Below are 19,441 nucleotides of genomic sequence, written 5' to 3' on the forward strand. Positions count from 1 at the left end.
AGGCCTATTAGCTCCATTATTTTGCCTAGGTCTTACATTTGGTGTTTAAGTCTTTGGGCTCATCTTACCCCTGACAGGAGCTATTTTTGCCCTGGCTTGTATGTAATCCTTTTGGTGTATACATTGGATAATAGGCAGTCTAAGTACCTACTGTATAACTTCTAATGGTGTGTATTATCATTATTGAACCCCCTGATTGGGACCTTGTTGCCGGCCTGAACTGTTCCTGAGTGGGTCGTATACCTCAGTCCTGTCATTCGGTCACAGGTGAAGAGGTATTGGTGTCTTGACCATCTTGGAAGGAACATCGCTACACTCATAGCTCGGATGTTCCTTAAAATGTTTATGTCGTAGGAGTTCTCGGTCTGGAACCTTTCTATGTCTGGTGGATTACAGTTCAAGTTTGCCTTTTTGATATTGATGCATTTGTTCTCTTCCAGTGATCCAACGATGACTTGCGATGGCGTCACTGTATAACCCAATGGATTACATGAACACAGCAATATCACGTTTGGTTCTCCTCATTACATCTGTAAATCTGGTGAACAGCAACGGGATCTCTCCAACAGACTTTACGGTCTTACGCCAGCTGAGCCAACCGGATGTTTTCACTCACCTAGCTTGTAATGCTACAACATGTCTGGATAAGTTAGCTCTCCCATTTCAAGACTGTGAATGCCAGTGTCGGGAAGATGCGAGCACTTTTGATATCATGCAAATGGGATGCAGCCGGAATCTTACTGGTAAGTTGAAAAGTTATCATTGATTGTTGGTCAAGATGATTTTTGATTTTAGGTCTTGTGATTTTGGCAACCCTCTCAGTTACTCGAAACACGCACTGATTAACAGTGTGTGAGCCCACAGGGGAGGTCAAAATTATAAAAAATGGTTTTGGTTCGGGAAATATTTTTTGGTTATGACCCTCCTGAGGCATTTTCTGGAGGTTATAATGGTTGAGTGGGCTCCTTAACTCCCGCTTTGAATGAGACTAATGTTTGGCATGAACATGATGAAATCAGGGGGAGTCCCAATGATGTCATTGAGAGGCCAGCATCCACTCCAGGGGGAGTCCCAATGATGTCATTGAGAGGCCAGCATCCACTCCAGGTGGAGTCCTGAATGATGTCATTGAGAGGCCAGCATCCACTCCAGGGGGAGTCCCAATGATGTCATTGAGAGGCCAGCATCCACTCCAGGGGGAGTCCCAATGATGTCATTGAGAGGCCAGCATCCACTCCAGGGGGAGTCCCAATGATGTCATTGAGAGGCCAGTATCCACTCCAGGGGGAGTCCCAATGATGTCATTGAGAGGCCAGCATCCACTCCAGGGGGAGTCCCAATGATGTCATTGAGAGGCCAGCATCCACTCCAGGGGGAGTCCCAATGATGTCATTGAGAGGCCAGCATCCACTCCAGGGGGAGTCCCAATGATGTCATTGAGAGGCCAGCATCCACTCCAGGGGGAGTCCCAATGATGTCATTGAGAGGCCAGTATCCACTCCAGGGGGAGTCCCAATGATGTCATTGAGAGGCCAGCATCCACTCCAGGGGGAGTCCCAATGATGTCATTGAGAGGCCAGCATCCACTCCAGGGGGAGTCCTGAATGATGTCATTGAGAGGCCAGCATCCACTCCAGGGGGAGTCCCAATGATGTCATTGAGAGGCCAGCATCCACTCCAGGGATTGGTCAGATGACAGAGAACACATATAAACAGACTTTTCAACTGCTCATTTCAGCCATTATTGTGGACAGGACTTTATTCATGCCCGATATGTTTGCACCTATTTCCTCCAATTGTCAAGTCTCAATCCTTTGACCCCCCCCTGATTGTCTAGCTAATCCTCAATCAGCAGTTCAATTCTTACCTCAAAACAAGCTTACAAACACACTTTTGTTGTACAAGCTTTAGGCCCATTATTGTTCTGAGACCAATATGGTTCCCCCATTGTCTGGTCACTTTGAAGACAGCTTTCATGTATTTCAACAATTCATTCCCGTTTTGTCAACATTGGTGTTCGCCTAGATGCTACAGGTCAAATGGCACATTTTTTTCATCTGAAAAGATTGTGGGGCATAGTTTTTGTATAATCGTTATGAGTTTTTGCCTATTCAGACAATTCACACCTGAAAATGGATGTGGATGTTGCCCAACTTAACTTGTGCCATTCTTTAGACTGGGTGTCGGTTTCTGTCAGCTTCATCGTCTTACAGCACTGTTTGCTAAGATGAAAGCTTGGTCGGTGTTGGTAAAAACTTGTTGGATAAAATTTTTGAAGAAGGCCTACAATTTCCCATGCCCTTATTCTAGAAATTATGTCAAGATCATCTCACTCTTTCTGAATTCTAATTATTCTTCCAAATTACCACCATTATAGTTGAATAGTCTAATCACAGACTATTGCACAAGTATTTTTTCTATCGGTCCATGTCATGCCTATGCAAAGACCAATCCTTGATCAATGTTTCCCTGTTAGTGTCTAGGTCTTGTCAAATAGTGAGAACCTGGTAATCTGGCTTGGACACTAGGTCACATTGGACATTGCAATGGTCACCTGGAAAGTTTTAATCATTGCCGTTTGTGACAATTGTTGTTGCTGTAATAAACAGAAGGACAATTTGAGAAGTCAAGCTTGGCATGTGAATATGTATGAAACAACTCGAGCCATCCCCAGTTTGATTTTTGAGATGTTCTCGTGAGAATGAACAGCTCTTTATGTGATTGTCTACCTTGGCAAACATATGACTTGGTGGAGGGAACTGACAGCACATCAGCAAGCCCAGTCATTGTCACATCAGTACATCACACTATTGCCCTTCAGTCACACAATGCGACAGGCCATGCAAGTCTCACTCAATAGCCAGTCTTGTGCTTGGGAGAGTTCATAACTATTTCTTTTGTCAAACCTCAGTGAGGTCAGCCCTTCGAATAGTTTCTCACATGGTCAAGGGTTGACAATGAAACAGGTGAGCTCATGGGAGACCCCATGTCAATTTCATTGCTTATCCCTAAGCTTGGCCCACCCTTGTAATAGTTTCAAATATAGGTCATGGACTAATGACATTGGTTGACAATACCTCTTCAAATTGATCTCTTTCATTGTCCTTCAGTCAGCAGAGGGTGAAATGATGTTGTTATGTTCGACCATGATCACATATGGCTGATCCATGGCTGTGTACTCCATTCACACCCATGTCACATTCCTGTATTGTCCTTGCACCAGTCAGATTCCCTGAAATCATCTCACAAAACAGTAATTCAGGAGGACTTTTCCTGAAAGTGTGTGGAACTTGTTTACTGAGAAGAGTTTGACATTCTCTCAAGGCGCTGGATGAGATAGTCTTGAAATGAGTGGAACGGATTTCTCCAGTTCTGCGCTGAGCGACGCAGGCGATTGTGATCTGACGGATGACAAAGAAAACGTTGAATCTTCCCGGTGTGATGATACTGTTATGAGGCACAAGAGGCTTACTCCTTGTCTGAGTGTTGTCCAGAGTCTTGGTGATAGCGGGATATGTTTTGATGCATCGCAATTTCAGGATGAAACAGAAAAAGCTGTGAAGGAAGGAGGTGTTGAGAACAAGAAATGTTATTCAGCAATTCGAAGTCCATCAGTCGATACAACGACATCAGTTGATACAACGACACAGCCTTCAAGTCCATCAGTTGATACAACGACATCAGTTGATACAATGACACAGCCTTCAAGTCCATCAGTTGATACAATGACACAGCCTTCAAGTCCATCAGTTGATACAATGACATCAGTTGATACAATGACACAGCCTTCAAGTCCATCAGTTGATACAACGACATCAGTTGATACAATGACACAGCCTTCAAGTCCATCAGTTGATACAATGACATCAGTTGATACAATGACACAGCCTTCAAGTCCATCAGTCGATACAACGACACAGCCTTCAAGTCCATCAGTCGATACAACGACACAGCCTTCAAGTCCAACGCAATACAAGAAGTCACCATCACAATGTGATTCTGCCATTGGAAGGACACTGTTCTTCAGTGATTCTGATGGAGAAGAGATGACTTTATCTTTAAATAATGATTCTGAATGGGCAAGGAGTCATGCCGAAGCGCTGATGGACTGGTCTTTAAATCAGTCAGGAAACAGTCCATGTACAAGTGAAGATGTTCTTCATCTGTCTCTGAGTCATTCTGGGGGAGAGAGGAGCCAGTCTGAAGATGAGAGGTTGGAGTCTCCAAGTCCCACGCAAGAGGAGGATACTCAGTCATTCTTAAGCCCAACAGAAGAGGAGAGCACTCAGTTGTATATCAGTCTCTCCGAAGACGAGGAGATTGAGTCATTTTTCCCGATTCTCAGTACGTCTGAGGAGGAGGCTCCATTCATCAGTCGGTCTGCCCATGAGAGGAGTCCACCAGATGGGAGAGAGAAAGATGTGACTTGCAGTAGGTTTCAGAAATACAAGGAACGACAGGCCTCGCGTGCATGGAATTTCTACAGGATTGTGCCGACATTGGACAATGGGACACGGCAGCAGTTCTTGCCGTGGGCCTACCCCTCATGGGTTGAAACCTCAACCGATGATGGTGATTCCTCTGAAAGAGATGAATACGACCTCCAGCCTTCACCCCCACGTCAACATCAAGGTCCACTGCAGGATGAACTGATCTTTTCCTGGGAGGAGGAGGAAAAACGTTATGTTCACCCAAAGAAGATATTTCGACAGTTAAAAACTGACATTGAACCACCGAGAGAAGGACCTAGAAGCTGCGAGCATGAACAACCATGTTCTTGGGAACTTGGTGGCTTACTTCATCGACCTATCAGGACATTAGGCAGGAAATGGTGGCAAGAAACATCAGCGCCAAACTTCACGGTGCCCAAAAAAAGAAGACAGGCATGGCGCACAGAACGTCCTCCAAATATTGCATTTGCTAAAAGAAATCTTGCATCTTTGGTGATTAATCCTGTGTACCTCTGGACGAGCTCAGAAGATGACGTCTCTGATGACGATGGGCGCCCCCTGCCATCGTATCAAGATAAAACTTGTCAGGCTTCAAAGGTTGTGCGTTCCACGGAGCATCCTCCCATTGTTACATTTGCTAAAAGGTGGACGAGAGAGAGTTCAGGTGACAACTCTACTGATGGAAGCCCACTGCCCTCTTGGAGGATTGACCAGACTTCTAAGGAAGGAGTTGATCTGAATGATAGTATTGGCCACACTGCACCCCCAGCATTGGATGATGTTATGTTAGATAGTGTTGTGAATGTTGATGAAGGTATTGGCCGATGTAATACTTATAGAAGTGAGGAGAGTGTGTTGGGGAGTAGTTTAAGTATCAGTCGCACTGCAGAATTGAGCGAGCCTGAACAGAGTGAGGTCACCAGAATGGAGTTTAACGAATTGCGATCTTCAACCGTGAAAGGACATGCTACACCACGTAAAGACAGTGGTATTGGGCTCGATTTGACCTACCTCTCCCCGGTCTCCGATGGTACTCAAGTGGAGGTATCCGGACTCATTGGAAAGGTCTTTACAGAGAATGTTGAAGATTTGACTCATCAAGGTGATGGGAATCATAGAGCTGACGATTCTGTGAGCGGATCATTGGGAGAACAAGCTTTGCTTTCAAACCAGGATAGTACTGATGCAGAAATTGCCAGAATCATCGCAGAAGATTTTGCCGAGATTTTTGGCGAGTGATGTGAATTTTGAACTAGAGGTGAATGATTTTGGACTAGTTCTGGTCAAAGTAACATCCCTCGACCCATTTGCTTAACTATAGTTGTCATGGAAATATGACTATGGATTTACTTTTCTTTCTCTTTGTGTTTGAACTGTCGGTGCGTGGACTGAGAAATGAAGGGAGTAGATCTCTTTGCTGCTTTTAAATCTGGATTAACTGACAACCAGGATTATAGCTTAATATGGTTGTCCAGGAAAGTATCGACTCTAAAGTTAGAGAATTAGTTTTGTGAAGGAGAATCCTTTCATGGTAGCTTCATATTCAGATAGGATGTGTTTGTTAGCTAATGAGTAGTTTGAGTTGTCGAAATCAGGAAAGCTGAGAGAACAAGATTGTTCTATTTGGCGAGAGTCTGTTGACCATTTTCAGTTCTATGTTGCCAAAGACAGAAAAGAAATATTTGTGAGCTGGAAAATCATTCAGCGGTGAAACTTCTGGTTTAAGGCAAAATGCTTTTTTAGGCAAATTATTTTCTCTAATGTCATTCATCGTGTGGACTGAGCAAGCAGTCTATCATTTGATCAAATCTGCTGGTTTCCAGAACACTTATCGAGAGTTCATTGAGGACCTGTGAGGCCAGCTGCTGTAGAAGAATCACTGTTTCAAGTGACCTTATAGTTACTGCTGTTCATGTCCAAAAGAGAAAACATTAAACATTGTATAGAACAATTTTTGTTATCTTTTCAAACGATCTTGCCACTTAATAGTTGAAAAGGAATACTTTGTGCTGTGATGAGTTCAGTATAACTATAAGCATCCTCTACCACTCTAAATCTGACCAATCCAATTCCATATCTTTTCAGCTGGTCAGAGTGTATGGTTCGGCTCCTCTCCATCAAACTCCATCTCGGCCGTACTCCTCCCGTTCAAAGGTCAAGTCATTCATCCACAGACAGAGCTTTACACAAATTGTAAGTTTGCTTGTCTCAGTTGAATGTCTACCTGGTCTTGAGAAACCCTAGTCACTGTTTTACTTGAATTGTCATGTCAGGGTGGTCGTGATGAGGACGTCTTAGCACCTCCTGTCCCCGGCCTTCAGGCGCTATCAGATAAGACCAGCTTCTATTCTTCATCGTCTCCTCAAATGTCTGCCCAAAGAGGCTTTACCTCCAGGAACTGAGCATAGTCCTGTGGACTTGTAAGGGCTTGGTCTTTCATGCCCATCTTTTCCATTCACACTGCAAGCCTAGACTGTCCTGTGCTTCTGTTCTCATCATCATCTGTTCATTTCTCTTAGTGAATGGAGGAGTTATGGAACCGTTGTCGAAGTACCACCCCTGTCATATCAGGTCAACTTCACGCCAGACCTTGGAAGGATGGCTGCCATGTGCCGATGGAGAAACTGGGTTCTACATTTCGTTGGAAACCTCACAGTTATTATTAAAGGTGAGCTGAGGGTTCGTGGCTCATTATGAATCATGGCAGATGAGCCGTTTGTTCGCCTCTGATAAATCAAAATAGAAAAACTTTGTCCATTTAAAGGTGACCAAGATGGAGGATCCAAGTGCAGAGACCATGGCCTGGCCTGGGGTGCTACAGCCTGTTGTAAAATGGGTGATCCAAGTGCAGAGACCATGGCCTGACCTGGGGTGCTATAGCCTGTTGTATCCCATACTTATGATTAACAACTTGTCACTGTTATCAAATGCTCAGAAGAGAACATTTTCAACCTTCAACTTCAAGTCAACTTTTCTTCGAAATGTCAGCATACTGTCGGCAGTTTCCTCTTTTGGCTGATGACAGTGCATCCGTGTTCCTCTTATCATGGCCCCCTTTAGGTTGTCTGGTTCACTAATTCAATGTTGCTCATTCTCGTGCAGTGGAACGACTCAATGGACGCTGCCAAAGACTTCATGATGGGCAAGCTGCTGTGGATGACACTGGAGTGTCCTGGTCTGCCTGCTGATGCACACGTCAGGTTCAAGATAGTCGGAAGTCAAAGTGTCATGAGTGTGATGCTGGGAGACCAACAGATTGAAAGTAAGTTGAGTTGAGGTTGTAAACAACCTTGATGTTCAATCTTTTGTATAAAATAGTGCTGCAAACTCTGAGAGAGGCCGTCACAATGATCATGGTGGTTGTGTCTGTGTTGGGAAGTGTTCCCAGTCCAATCAGGAAAACATGACAGCTCCTGACCTGTTTCACAGTGCTGCTATATCCTTAGAGTGTTTGATGCTCGCGTCATCACTGTCTACGTTCTCTTTCAGATCTTGGGTTGGCTCCAACATCAAACAACACCAATACCTCCCTTCCTCTCACACCACTACCAAAACAAGATGGCGACAATGAGGTCATACTCATCGTCACTTTGTCAGTAACGAGTGCCGTGGTCGTTCTAGCAGTCACTGTAGTCCTGATTACCCGCTACATCATGCAGCTGAGAGTGATCAAGGAGCATGAGCGCGCAAAACACTTGGAGGGATTTGTGGAGCCAGAGACTATGGTAAGACACTCATTGATCCCTGTCTTCTTGTATTTGATTGGCCCTCCAGCCGCCTATGATGGTGACTTGGTATAACTGGAACAGGCCAACCATCGCTTGGCCCATAGAAATCACTGTTGATTTGATTTTGAATGAAATGATAGGTTTTCTTGATGAGGAGGTGTATTATTTCTGAACAGTTCATTTGTTTTATTTTCCAGACTAATCCAGTACAAGAATCTGGGAGTCTTCCTGAAGTTCCTTTGGCAGTCAGCCAACCCTATGATGGGGAAATAACTGGCCCTGAGTCAAGTTCAATTCATAAACAGAAACATATTTCAAGTCTTAAACGGCACTCGCTCAAAAGTCTCGGATCAAAAAAGCTGAAGAGACAAACTAGTGTTCCACCAGGTGATGACTCGTACCAGCAAAACTGGCTTCATGTCAAACAAGCGCATAAAAATACAATATCCCTGCCGCCAAGCGCAGTTGAATACTGGAAGTCTAATCCGTATATTTCGGAGGAGCCGCATGGTCATAATCAAGCAATGCGAACAATACGCAGCCTCATTCTGAGAGCAAAAGACAAAGTGCGAGGACTGTCGTCGTTACAGCCAATATCAGAGGAAGAGGAAGCTCCAAGTGTGATGAGTGGATCTAATCTCAGTATTGATTCGGTCTTATTTTCCATGACTCCGGGAGGGAGTGTTTCTAGTGATTCACGCGGCAAAGGGAACCGTGGTTTTGTGAATAACGGTTACAGTGATGAGGAGATGTTTTATCATATCCCAGTGCAGTCTCGGGAGCCTGATTGGGGCTCTCTTGATGAGTACCTAGATGATAATTTGGAAGGGGTGGAATTCGGTGACGCCATTCTTGGCTATGATGTTAACTCGGATATTGTACCAGTGACCGAAATTGATGACGTTGATACAGATGAGGGGATTAGCCAAAGTTTTGGCAGTTCTGAAACCAAAATTCACTTCATGGAAGGAATAGCAAAAGAGGATGTACCAGGTGGTGCTGTGATATTATTGAAACAAGCACGATTTAGTGAAAATGACCCAGTGTTTTATGTTGCAGATGACAATATGCAAAACGTGGATAATTCTGATGGTCTAATTCATGAGGATATTTCACAGGAGTCGATTAGTTACCAAAGTGATACAGACAATCAGGTTGATGTGGATGGGCCACCTCTGCCTACTACACCGCCTCCAGCAATATCTAGTCAGACAAGTTCTCCCCCAATGACTCTCTCCCATATCCCAATACCTTCACCACTACCTCTAATAACTGGTCATCCACTTCCTCCCCCTGCATCTATCACAGGCAAGCATATACCACCACCTCCCCCACTGCCGAGTCATAGTCTCTCTCCATCACTTAAAGTAGTGTCTCTCCCATCCCCTCCAACTCCAGTTATTTTATACAATACCCCACCACCACCCCCTCCACCTGCACTCTCACCCAATAGTCCACTTTCACCATCCAAGCCTCTAAAACGTATGGCCCCACAGCCCCCACCTGCAGTCTTGATGGCCCCACAGCCCCTGCCTCCAGTCTTGATGGCCCCACAGGCCCCGCCTCCAGTCTCGATGGCCCCACAGCCCCCGCCTCCAGTCTCGATGGCCCCACAGGTCCCGCCTCCAGTCTCGATGGCCCCACAGGCCCCGCCTCCAGTCCTGATGGCCCCACAGGCCCCGCCTCCAGTCTCGATGGCCCCACAGGCCGCGCCTCCAGTCTCGATGGCCCCACAGGCCCCGCCTCCAGTCTCGATGGCCCCACAGGCCCCGCCTCCAGTCTCGATGGCCCCACAGGCCCCGCCTCCAGTCTCGATGGCCCCACAGCCCCCACCTCCAGTCTTGATGGCCCCACAGGCCCTGCCTCCAGTCCCAAGTGATCGCTCCGATTCAGGCATGCATTCAGACTCGAGTTCTTTATCCTCTGATTCTGCGTTAGCAAACTCAACCCGTTCGGCTGGTATGCTGTCAGTCAAAACTACCAAATCAAGAGAATCTGGTATTGCCCCTGAACCCAAACCAGATTATGTCGAAATTGTAACTAAAGTACCACCCCCAGACTATCGGCATACAATAGAAATGAAGGGGGATATTCTGACAGTGACAAGAGAACCGAAAAAAGTCGTTCTGAGGAATTTGCAGAATCGGAACGCTGTGAAATTCTGGGATGAAATGGGTTATCCATGTCCCAACAATGACAAGGAACGCACAATCTCCCTACAAAAGGAACGCAAGAGAAACAGACTACAGAAAATGTATTTTAATACTCCGCATAAAAAACAAATGAGTAGTGAATATAATCGTAAGAAGGTTGGATTAGGGCGTAATCCTAGTCAATTGCAATCAGAGAAGCGGACTTGGGCAAATAGTATGGGGCGAGGGCGTAGTCTTCCTGGGAAAGGTTCGTCACCTAAAGACAGGAATCTTTGCTTAAAAACAGACAATGATTTGTCTTTATTGAGGTTAGGTGGAGTTTGGGAGGTGTAATCGGAGTTTCTCGCTGGCTACCACGCAATAGGCCCGGATTCGATCCGGCCGGGGATAACCCAGGATTGTATTTCTGGATGAACCGGCGTGGCTTTCAACATTAACACCGCAAAATTAGTCTTATTTTGGCGTTGATCTTTACGAAGTGAGTCTGAGCAATCAGACCCTATCAGTAATCTTGCCAAACCCATATAATGTTTTGTTTATTGTTCCTTATTCCTATATGTCATCGTACTTGTATATAACATTCACCTCATACCTGAATAGCCATTGTGTTACAATTCAAATCTTATATGTCATGGAGTAAATAAACTTTGGTCATTTTACAAAAGAGTATTTGCTTCTGTTTGTTTGAGAAAAGTTTGTTGATTCAGTAATTGACAAAGAGTCCAACCCTGCATGGAGATGTACAGTTCCAGTCTAGCTCTGACTGACCTAGAGACCTCTGTCTGATTGCCCTGGAGACATCCATCAAGTGGTTTTTAGCAGACGTTTCATTAGATTGCCTTCGTCTCTACCTGAGCCAGAGACGTATCTTAGAATTGCCTGCCCTGAAGACAAACTGGCAATCTGCAATCTCGTTAGGTCTCGTTGTACTTGTGGCAGCATCTGCAATCTCATCAGGTCAGGTTGTGACAGCATTTCCTGTCTATCAGGTCTGGTTGTGACAGCATTTCCTGTCTATCAGGTCTGGTTGTGGCAGCATATGCTGTATTATCAGGTCTGGTTGTGACAGCATGTTATGGTATGGTTGTTGCAGTATCTGCTGTCTCTTCAGGTCTGGTGTTCTGATTTCATGCAATCCCTTTATGTAAATGATCAGGTATTCACCATGTGAAAATGAGACACATTTTTCCTAAGGGTGGAGACAAGGTCCACCCTGTAGAAACATGGTGCACCTCGTTGGGAGAGTACACATGATCTCGATCAGACAGAGTGCGCATAGTGAAGGGGCATGGCACATCCAGCAAAGGCTTGGTACACTCTCTGGCAACATGGCGAGCTATGAAGGGAGGGCACATCCAGAAGAAATATGGTGCACTACTGTCTCATTGGCCGAAAGTCATTTCTGCAGGTAACAATAGGGCCTATAGAGCGACGGTAAAATAAACAGGCCCGTTGGGGTGGAAAACAGAAATGTCCTCGTATTCACTTTCGCTCTGATGTCTTGTCTAGCAGGCAGATGCTGCCATCTGAGCTAAGAGATAGAACTACGCGTTGACTCAAAATTAAAAATCACCAATCAAAGGGTGGAAATTTTCCCCCGTGTTAGGGGGAAACGGGGGACGCGTTATTCCATGAACCCCGTGATCTCGGGATCTTGCCAAATTGGTTTCGTCGACAGTACCGCAAAACACTATTGAGGCTTCAGCTGGTCCACATGACTTACCTCGAACTGTCTTCGGCTGGACAACCTCTCCACTATTGAGTGGGTGGATGGGGATAATTCAAATCGTTTTTAAGTGGTCAGTGATGAGCCCTATGACTTAGGCCCGGTCGCGGATCTCTTCATTTCACCGTAATAACTACAGTGAAACAGTGAAATGAAGACAATAAAATAATGGGAATCCCCAATTAGCTATTGAACTCGGCATAACTGAAGGACGTGACATGAACAGTCAAGTGTTTGATGACCCAAGGATGTGACTGATCCAATCAAATGACTGCTGATTTCCCGGTTTTGAATAGTTCAGACTAAATCTCCAATTGAAAGCTGCTATACTCAAAATTTTAAATTATTATTCACGCGACTGTCAAAAGAACCCAACTGTCATAACTAAACGTGATCCAAGTTGTCTGCTAGTAATAAAATCAAACATATATAAACCCTGATTACGGACAAGCCTGACATCAGTTTCACTAAACGACACTGAAAAAGAAGCTTTTCTCAAGAACGTCATAATTTTCAGTTCAATCTCTAATACATAATGCCTTCTTTACTTGACTTGGGGCGAGATCAGTCGCTCAAACCAGACTGGAGGACTATCAACCAGTGTCACAACACATCGAGGCAGTTGGCGAGAGATGTTCTCTATTTGATGAAGCGTTATGTAAGTAACCCGATTTGTTTTGTGTATAGTCTCGTATGCAGTCCATTTCGTCATTCTGATCGTCCTTCTCGATCGATGTACCGGTGTGACAGCGGATATAGTCCCCCTGGAGTCATAGTCCGGTAGCATTGTATTTGACCAATTAAGCAGCATGATCTCTTGTACCGCTAACCCTAACCAAAACATTTAGCAATGCGGGCTATTGTTACACGGACTATCAGCCCTAGGACTACTATCCCTTGCACACCTGGTGACAGGACGAGGCCGGTCCACTGCGGGTCTGTCGTGTTGTCAGTCCGAATGAGACATCGAAGGCAGTCACAGGTGTTTTCAGAAGTGACGCCGATCTCTTCATTCGACAAAACAAGATTTCGTCGTATTGTATATCCGTCTCTATAAAACAGTTCTCTGATTCGTCAATTCATTCTTTCAGGAAGAGGTAATAGAACATCATGACTATATCAACTACTTGAAGACACAGCACATTTTACCCGCTAGAGACGAAATACCGTCGGTCAACTCAAAAGCTCAGGTAGGCACAAGTTTCTGTCTGCTGAATGTATCACTGCAGTGATCTCGGACCGGAGCCATTCTTGCGACTTAATAGCAGTAGGTTCCATTCCGAGATATGTGAGCTAATCTTTAAAGTCGTGACGGGTCCTGACCTCATAACACGAGGCAGAAGAGGACATAGTTCACCTGATTAAATACACCGTACTTGCCTGTTATTGGCGACAAACTGATTTCAAGTCTGTCATCAATACGGTATCTTCTAATCTAGTTACATCCATAAGCAATCGGAACATCTAATCTCTCCTCCACTGTTCACTTCCAGATCAAAACAGCGTTGATATCAATGTATTACGGCATGTGGGAGGCAAGGGAGTTCCTCGCCGTCGTCGTAACAGACGACATACAAGACCAAGGCGGACGCTTCAACACTGATTATGCTATCCTGACTTCACTGATCTCCGACTTGGTGATGTCTCTCAAAAACGTGCTGATCTCTCTCGACCTGATCCCAGATGAAGTGGACACCTCCTCCGCTGTTGTGACGGGAGGCGACTATAACTCAAGAGACTATAAGGTTCTGAACGACATCTGCAAAAGGACACGGCAATACGCCAGGGTGCTGAGGGAGGTCTTAGCGTTGAAACCTCATAATGAATCCAGTCATTGACGCCGCGGAGACAGGTGGTCTTCAGTTCAGGTTTCTATACGATGCCGGTGAAACAGAAAATAGTACCCTCTCGGAATTCGTGTCATAATACCTTTTGTCAAACCCATAATCTGTTAGAATAAAATACGATCGTACACTTCTTTCCAGGGGACATTTTCGACTGCTACACCGACGGCGTTTTAAGGCTCGTTCTGAAGCTTTTTGTCTTGACAAAACTTAATCACTATGTTTTCTTGTGAAAGCACCAACAGAACGTGAAGTTATCACATTAATTTGTATCGCATGTCGATGATTGCTTGTAGGCTACGTTAGCTTATTATATTATTATATTATCATATTAGCTTATTATATTATTATATTATATTATAGACTGACTATAGGCAGGAGCTAGAGGGTAATTGGCCATCTATTCCTTGTACAAGCGCGAATATGAGTTTCGTCGTACTAAGATAGGGTAGCTGCTGCCTGTAGTGTCCCTTTAAATTTGGGCCTAGTCTGATCATATCAATCGCAGGAGAGAGATGTCACCCAATTTCACTTATGTGGGACATATTGCTTACACCAAATACGGTGGGGTTGATGCGATACGTGTATTGGAAAATATGTAATCAAATTATTAAAGTGTATAATATGATCTCAAGTGTTCATTCCATTTTGTAAGCAGGGATTGATGACAATGAACAGAAGGATGCTCCAAAGCCAAGACGTCCTCATGACCGTTTCAAACATGCTCCATGTTTCCGTGATGTACTTGTGAATTGTCTCCAACAACGATAAATTGAATCATAAAAGAGAAAAATAAAAATAGATATGGTCGGAAAAAATACGAAAAAGGTATGTCAGAAGTGGGATTCGAACCCACGCCCACATTCGTGGACCAGAATACTCTACTGACTCATTGCAGAGTAAGGTTTGAACCTTGAGTCTGGCGCCTTAGACCGCTCGGCCATCCTGACACGACGAATGAGTGAAGAAATTTTATCTATAAAAATTAAGTGTTTTGGGACCTATCAAAACCTTTGTTTTAAGGATCTGTTATCACAAATAAGGGTTAAATAAAGGCAAAAAGGCAGTTATGCAGGATTAGTCAGGTCAGGCCGGCTCTTACGGTTCTATAAAACCCATTTTCATAACTTGACGTCACTTCCGCCACAATGGCAGCCTCCATGTAAAAAAAATCGGATGAAATTATTCGGGAAAAACACTATATTATCTATTATTGCGTCCCGATCAAATTCCGATGGTGGCTGATGACAAGGAAAAACATATTGGTCAATTATAAAGTCTACTTTAATTTATGGTATTGTGATATTTTGCTGGAAAATGACTTTTCTTTCAACTATGTAAATTTACACACACTGCCACTTATACCTATGGTATGCACTATTTTTCGCCAGGCCCCGAACTCAAACACAACATGGCCATGGGTGTCGATGCTCACTGCATGCACAGCATTCAATATTAGTGATTGCTGGAGCCCCAACCTGAAGTTAGTGCTCTATTCCCTCTGTCATGACTCAAAGACAAAGTCACAAGTCACAGCCGGGGCGCCAAAGCCAAAATTGATAGTATAGGCTATAGTAAGCAGTAGGAGTTGTAGTAAATTGCAACGGCTCCTAAAAACACCCTGGCCCTTGAAGTTGTAAGTGAAACTAACAATGTAACTGTCGTTCCTTTTCACAGCATGAAAATCAATATCCCACAATTAACAGGATGGATCCAGACTCTTTGCTGAAATTTGTTGGTAACCATGGAAACCATAGCATATTTGGTGGGTGGAGATCCATAGGAACCAATGGTGGCCTTACAGGTTCAAGATTCAGAAGACGATTGAGGTTTCCTGTTGTTGAAGCACAAGAAGCAAGTAAACAAACTGTTGAAAGGAAGACTTCATTTGTCGAGGCTGGCATAAATAAAGCACATGATGAAGAGACTCTGGTTCCATCTCAAAGTATGAAGAAAGTTTTACAAAACAATCCAACAGACTATAGAGCTTTGATGGAGACAAGTGCCAATCTTGTATCGAAGGAGGAGATCTTAGATTATATCAACAAGGAGACTGGAAGAGAGAGGCTTCAGCAACTCTTTGGGAAGGAGTAAGTCGCTTAAGCATTTCCTCCTGGATGTCACTTGTGGTCTCTTCACTATGTTCTCAACAGTGTCCGCGGTACATTTCTTCAACAATGCACCCGTAAAATATGAGTGACTTTAATTTTGCCAATTAAAGCCTGAACTATGTGCCCATTTTATCAATTGACTTTTTGAAATAATTTAATTTTCTTATTCATTTTCTAGTTGTTTTTTTTCAGTGTTGAAGGTCGGAGATCTCAAGAAATGTACATGGTGATCGGAGGCATTCTACAGGCTGGGTTGTTCGGTGCAGTGGTGGCTGGCTTTATTGGTGCCAGAGTTGCTAAAGAGAGATATGTGAAAAAACACTACGCAGCACAATTTGAGACCAAGTTCTTTGGGATAGTGAGTGTGCTACTCTTCTCAGTTACACAGTCAATAGAGTGTGCATTGAAACAACCAGTTTGGGAGCATCAGTTTAAAAAGGAGATGGATATGTTTCCAGTTTGTTGAAGAACCGTGTGATTTCTGGCCACGAGATAGAATTTTTCCACCTCTGTAGTAGGAGACTGAAACAGCTGTCAAGGAATTGGCTTCTAATATATCTTATTTTACAGAAAATGTTTGATTTTAGTCTAATTCTCGGTGTAAAATATGAACACAGAATCAACATAGTGACCTCCCTCTTACTGTTTACCAATTGTCACCCTCAAGTTACTCAATAAAAGGACTCAACAGGTAATAGCTTGTCTTCCAGTCGTGACCGACTGTTTCACATGCTCACATTATTTCCAGCGTGGTCATCTCGATGCTATGGTCATTGGAGCTATAGGCTTTGGTGCCAAGTGGGCCCTGAGGTTAAGTGTCTTCACAGGCACTTTTTTGTGAGTATAACTTTACTTTCTGTGAGTGTTGTAATCAAAAATGAATTCAGTACTATTCCATCTAATGAAGCTAAACCAGCTGGCTGCTGTTTCAGTGTAACTTGATGGTGTCATTGGATGTATACCCTTACTTTATCATACAGTATAGTAATTGTGCTGCTGAAACTGTCATTTTGATGGAGTCCTGGCCACTATTCAAACATAGTTTATTTCTCATTGATCCTAGGGTGTTCAATGTGAGTGACTGACAGCTTGTTCAATTGTCTATTTCAGATTAATATCTCAATCAGTTTCTGTGTATAGGAATAAAACGGGTGTCGTAGAATACACATTAGCAGGGGGTGAGTACTTCGACTGCTAAGAAACAGTGAACTACTGACTAAGTTGGATTTGTATCTGTAATGACCGCAGTTGTCCTGCGTAATGGAAGCGTCTTGGTCGTGTGTGGTTAGATTTGGCTCTGGCATCAGAACATGTCATTAAGATTCACTGCAATCTCCAGGGCCACTGTTCTCGGCCTGGATGAAGACCACCGTCTAATACAACGGAGAAAATGATCTCACAGTGGTGTGATATCAATATTGGGTCCTTGATATGGCATCAACATTAGCATTCGATCCTTTTTTGGATTCATCACAGAACAGTTTAGATTTATTATAAAATGGGTGCAACCATCTGTGTGTAACTCATCTGAAATTGATCATTTCTCCTTCAGGTATGACTGGAGCACTGTTCAGAATGAACATGGGTCTGCGGGGAATGTTTGCGGCTGGCATTCTAGGAACTACATTTGGGTAAGTCAGATTATTAAGTATTTGAAGACAAAACACATGCTTGGTTATCATGATCATATTGGATTGGATTGTGGTATAGACCAGACTTGGTTCCATCCACGAGTTCTTTGACAAGGTTCCAGTTGATGTCCACCAGGTGATGGATTTCCTTATGCCTTCCATTCACCGGCTCTTCACAAACCATATAACCAGTACTTCTTGTTTAGGATAAAGAGATAACATGTTCCTGACCTTGAGGTATAAAACTGAAGCCACCTTTGTGTTTCAGGACGATTGCTGGTTTATTGGCGTGGGGCACATCAGAAGCCACTGGAGAGTCTCAACAGGCAAAACACTATCAATATGTCCATGAACAACTCGTAGAAAAAAAGTAAGTCAAAGATTCTTTCTTATCCAATCAGGTGTTCAAAGGCACCGTACTGTTTCGGGATTCATTTTTCTCACCACTGACTTGATGACTCAGATTTCAGGGTCAGCTGGTTTATGATTTATAAAATGAATAGTACCACATCTGTTTTCAAGTGATGGGATTCCAAATTTTGCTTGAAAAGGTCTTGCCAGTGAAATCTGTCTCTTGATAGAGAGTTTTAATTTTGGTATACCCAAAACACATGTGCTTGATGGCTAGTTAAGCTCACTGTGGCTTGTATCACAATTATCCCAATTATACAAATAGAAGGAGCAGTGATGTCAAAGACTTGAGGGATCAAGATGATCTCACCGGAAAGAAGAATAAAGATTATCATCGGCCGTTATGAAGACTTGTTTTTTATGCAGTCATTCTCATCACTTTTTCAGGAAATACAAAAATGTAATGGAAGCAGCAGCGAAAGAGAACTTTGCGTATCTTCCTCCATCCCCCAGCTAGCTCTCTTCTTGCATGAATGAACAAAGCCCTCTGTGAACAATGACTGTGTCGGTGAATTGTATATTCCACTTTGGAATCATGGAGTTACATCAGGAGAAAAGAAGTCTCCTCAGGTCTTCAAGCTTCTTTTCAAAATTGGACCATTTATAACTTGAATGACTTGTGAGAGAACTATAAAGCAAATCAAGTCTGAAAGTTGAGAGTGTCAGTTTGTTGAGCTCCTTGACCAGATGGCAAGTTGTGATATATGAAAATAAAAGAAATGAAATCGATTTTGTGCTTGAATTGCTTGACTTAGGTTAGACTTCATGGCTATCTGCTGGAAGGTGGTCTTGGACCGATACCACAATTGCCCTGTAAAGTTTTGAAGTCCGTTGCTCTACATTGACAGCCGCACTGGCTACTAGCAGACTGTCTTACTGTACTCTTGAAGACAGACCTTAGCACCTTACTTGGGAGGGATCCCTACCCTACCCAATCATACCCAAGTAAGACTAGAGTAGCTCTAACTGAACAACATCAGGGCCTTTTTGTCTCTGGTAGAGCTTCTTTCTCAGCATACTCTTGAAGACAGGCCCAAGGGATCCCTACCCAAGTAATGTTCTGAGGAACTCGTGTACCTGGAACAACATTAGGAACCTCAGCCTCTGGTAGAGCTTCTATCTCACTGTGGTCTTGGTGTTCGAGTACCCTACTTGGACGGGGATCCCTTTCACCTGGGACAGATCTGTACCCTGTCATAGGTGGGGCTTCCATCTCACGGTGGTCTTGAGGGCAAGCCCAAGAGCCTTATTTGACAGGTAGTACCTCATCCTCAAGTCCCGAGAGCAAGGTAACCATGTATGTTGTTGCTGTCTTCCAGAGCACATCGAGACTGTATCTTTCCGTGCAGCAAGTATAGATTGATTGTAGTCAGAAGGGAAATAGGG

General features: G+C 43.9%; 2 protein-coding genes and 1 non-coding gene across 6 annotated transcripts; 2 read left to right on the forward strand and 1 right to left on the reverse strand.

The window, feature by feature from the left end:
- The first annotated feature begins 212 nt into the window (after positions 1–212).
- On the forward strand, positions 213–10,952 carry LOC135491249 (uncharacterized). Its single transcript, XM_064776985.1, has 6 exons — positions 213–743; positions 6,537–6,644; positions 6,971–7,119; positions 7,554–7,713; positions 7,941–8,176; positions 8,377–10,952. Exons 1-6 carry the CDS (start codon positions 461–463, stop codon positions 10,663–10,665), a joined length of 3,225 nt encoding a protein of 1,074 aa, XP_064633055.1. The 5' UTR covers positions 213–460; the 3' UTR covers positions 10,666–10,952.
- Positions 10,953–14,733: 3,781 nt separating this feature from the next.
- Trnal-caa (transfer RNA leucine (anticodon CAA)) lies at positions 14,734–14,852 on the reverse strand. The gene is made up of 2 exons: positions 14,815–14,852; positions 14,734–14,779 (listed from the first exon to the last, which is right to left on the reverse strand). It is a non-coding gene; the product is annotated as a tRNA-Leu (tRNA).
- Positions 14,853–15,053: 201 nt separating this feature from the next.
- LOC135491294 (complex I assembly factor TIMMDC1, mitochondrial-like) lies at positions 15,054–18,784 on the forward strand. 4 transcript variants are annotated; one of them, XM_064777056.1, is made up of 8 exons: positions 15,054–15,272; positions 15,580–15,992; positions 16,206–16,371; positions 16,762–16,850; positions 17,124–17,191; positions 17,566–17,644; positions 17,913–18,014; positions 18,443–18,784. In XM_064777056.1, the coding sequence occupies exons 1-8, from the start codon at positions 15,147–15,149 to the stop codon at positions 18,510–18,512; spliced, it is 1,113 nt and encodes a 370-aa protein (XP_064633126.1). In that variant the 5' UTR covers positions 15,054–15,146; the 3' UTR covers positions 18,513–18,784. The 4 variants fall into 4 exon arrangements, with proteins under 4 accessions (XP_064633126.1, XP_064633128.1, XP_064633127.1 ...); XM_064777058.1 differs by having other exon boundaries at positions 15,054–15,196; XM_064777057.1 differs by having other exon boundaries at positions 15,054–15,167.
- The last annotated feature ends 657 nt before the right edge of the window (positions 18,785–19,441 follow it).

The sequence above is a fragment of the Lineus longissimus genome, chromosome 7, assembly GCF_910592395.1.
Source record: "Lineus longissimus chromosome 7, tnLinLong1.2, whole genome shotgun sequence".
Lineage (NCBI taxonomy): Eukaryota > Metazoa > Nemertea > Pilidiophora > Heteronemertea > Lineidae > Lineus > Lineus longissimus.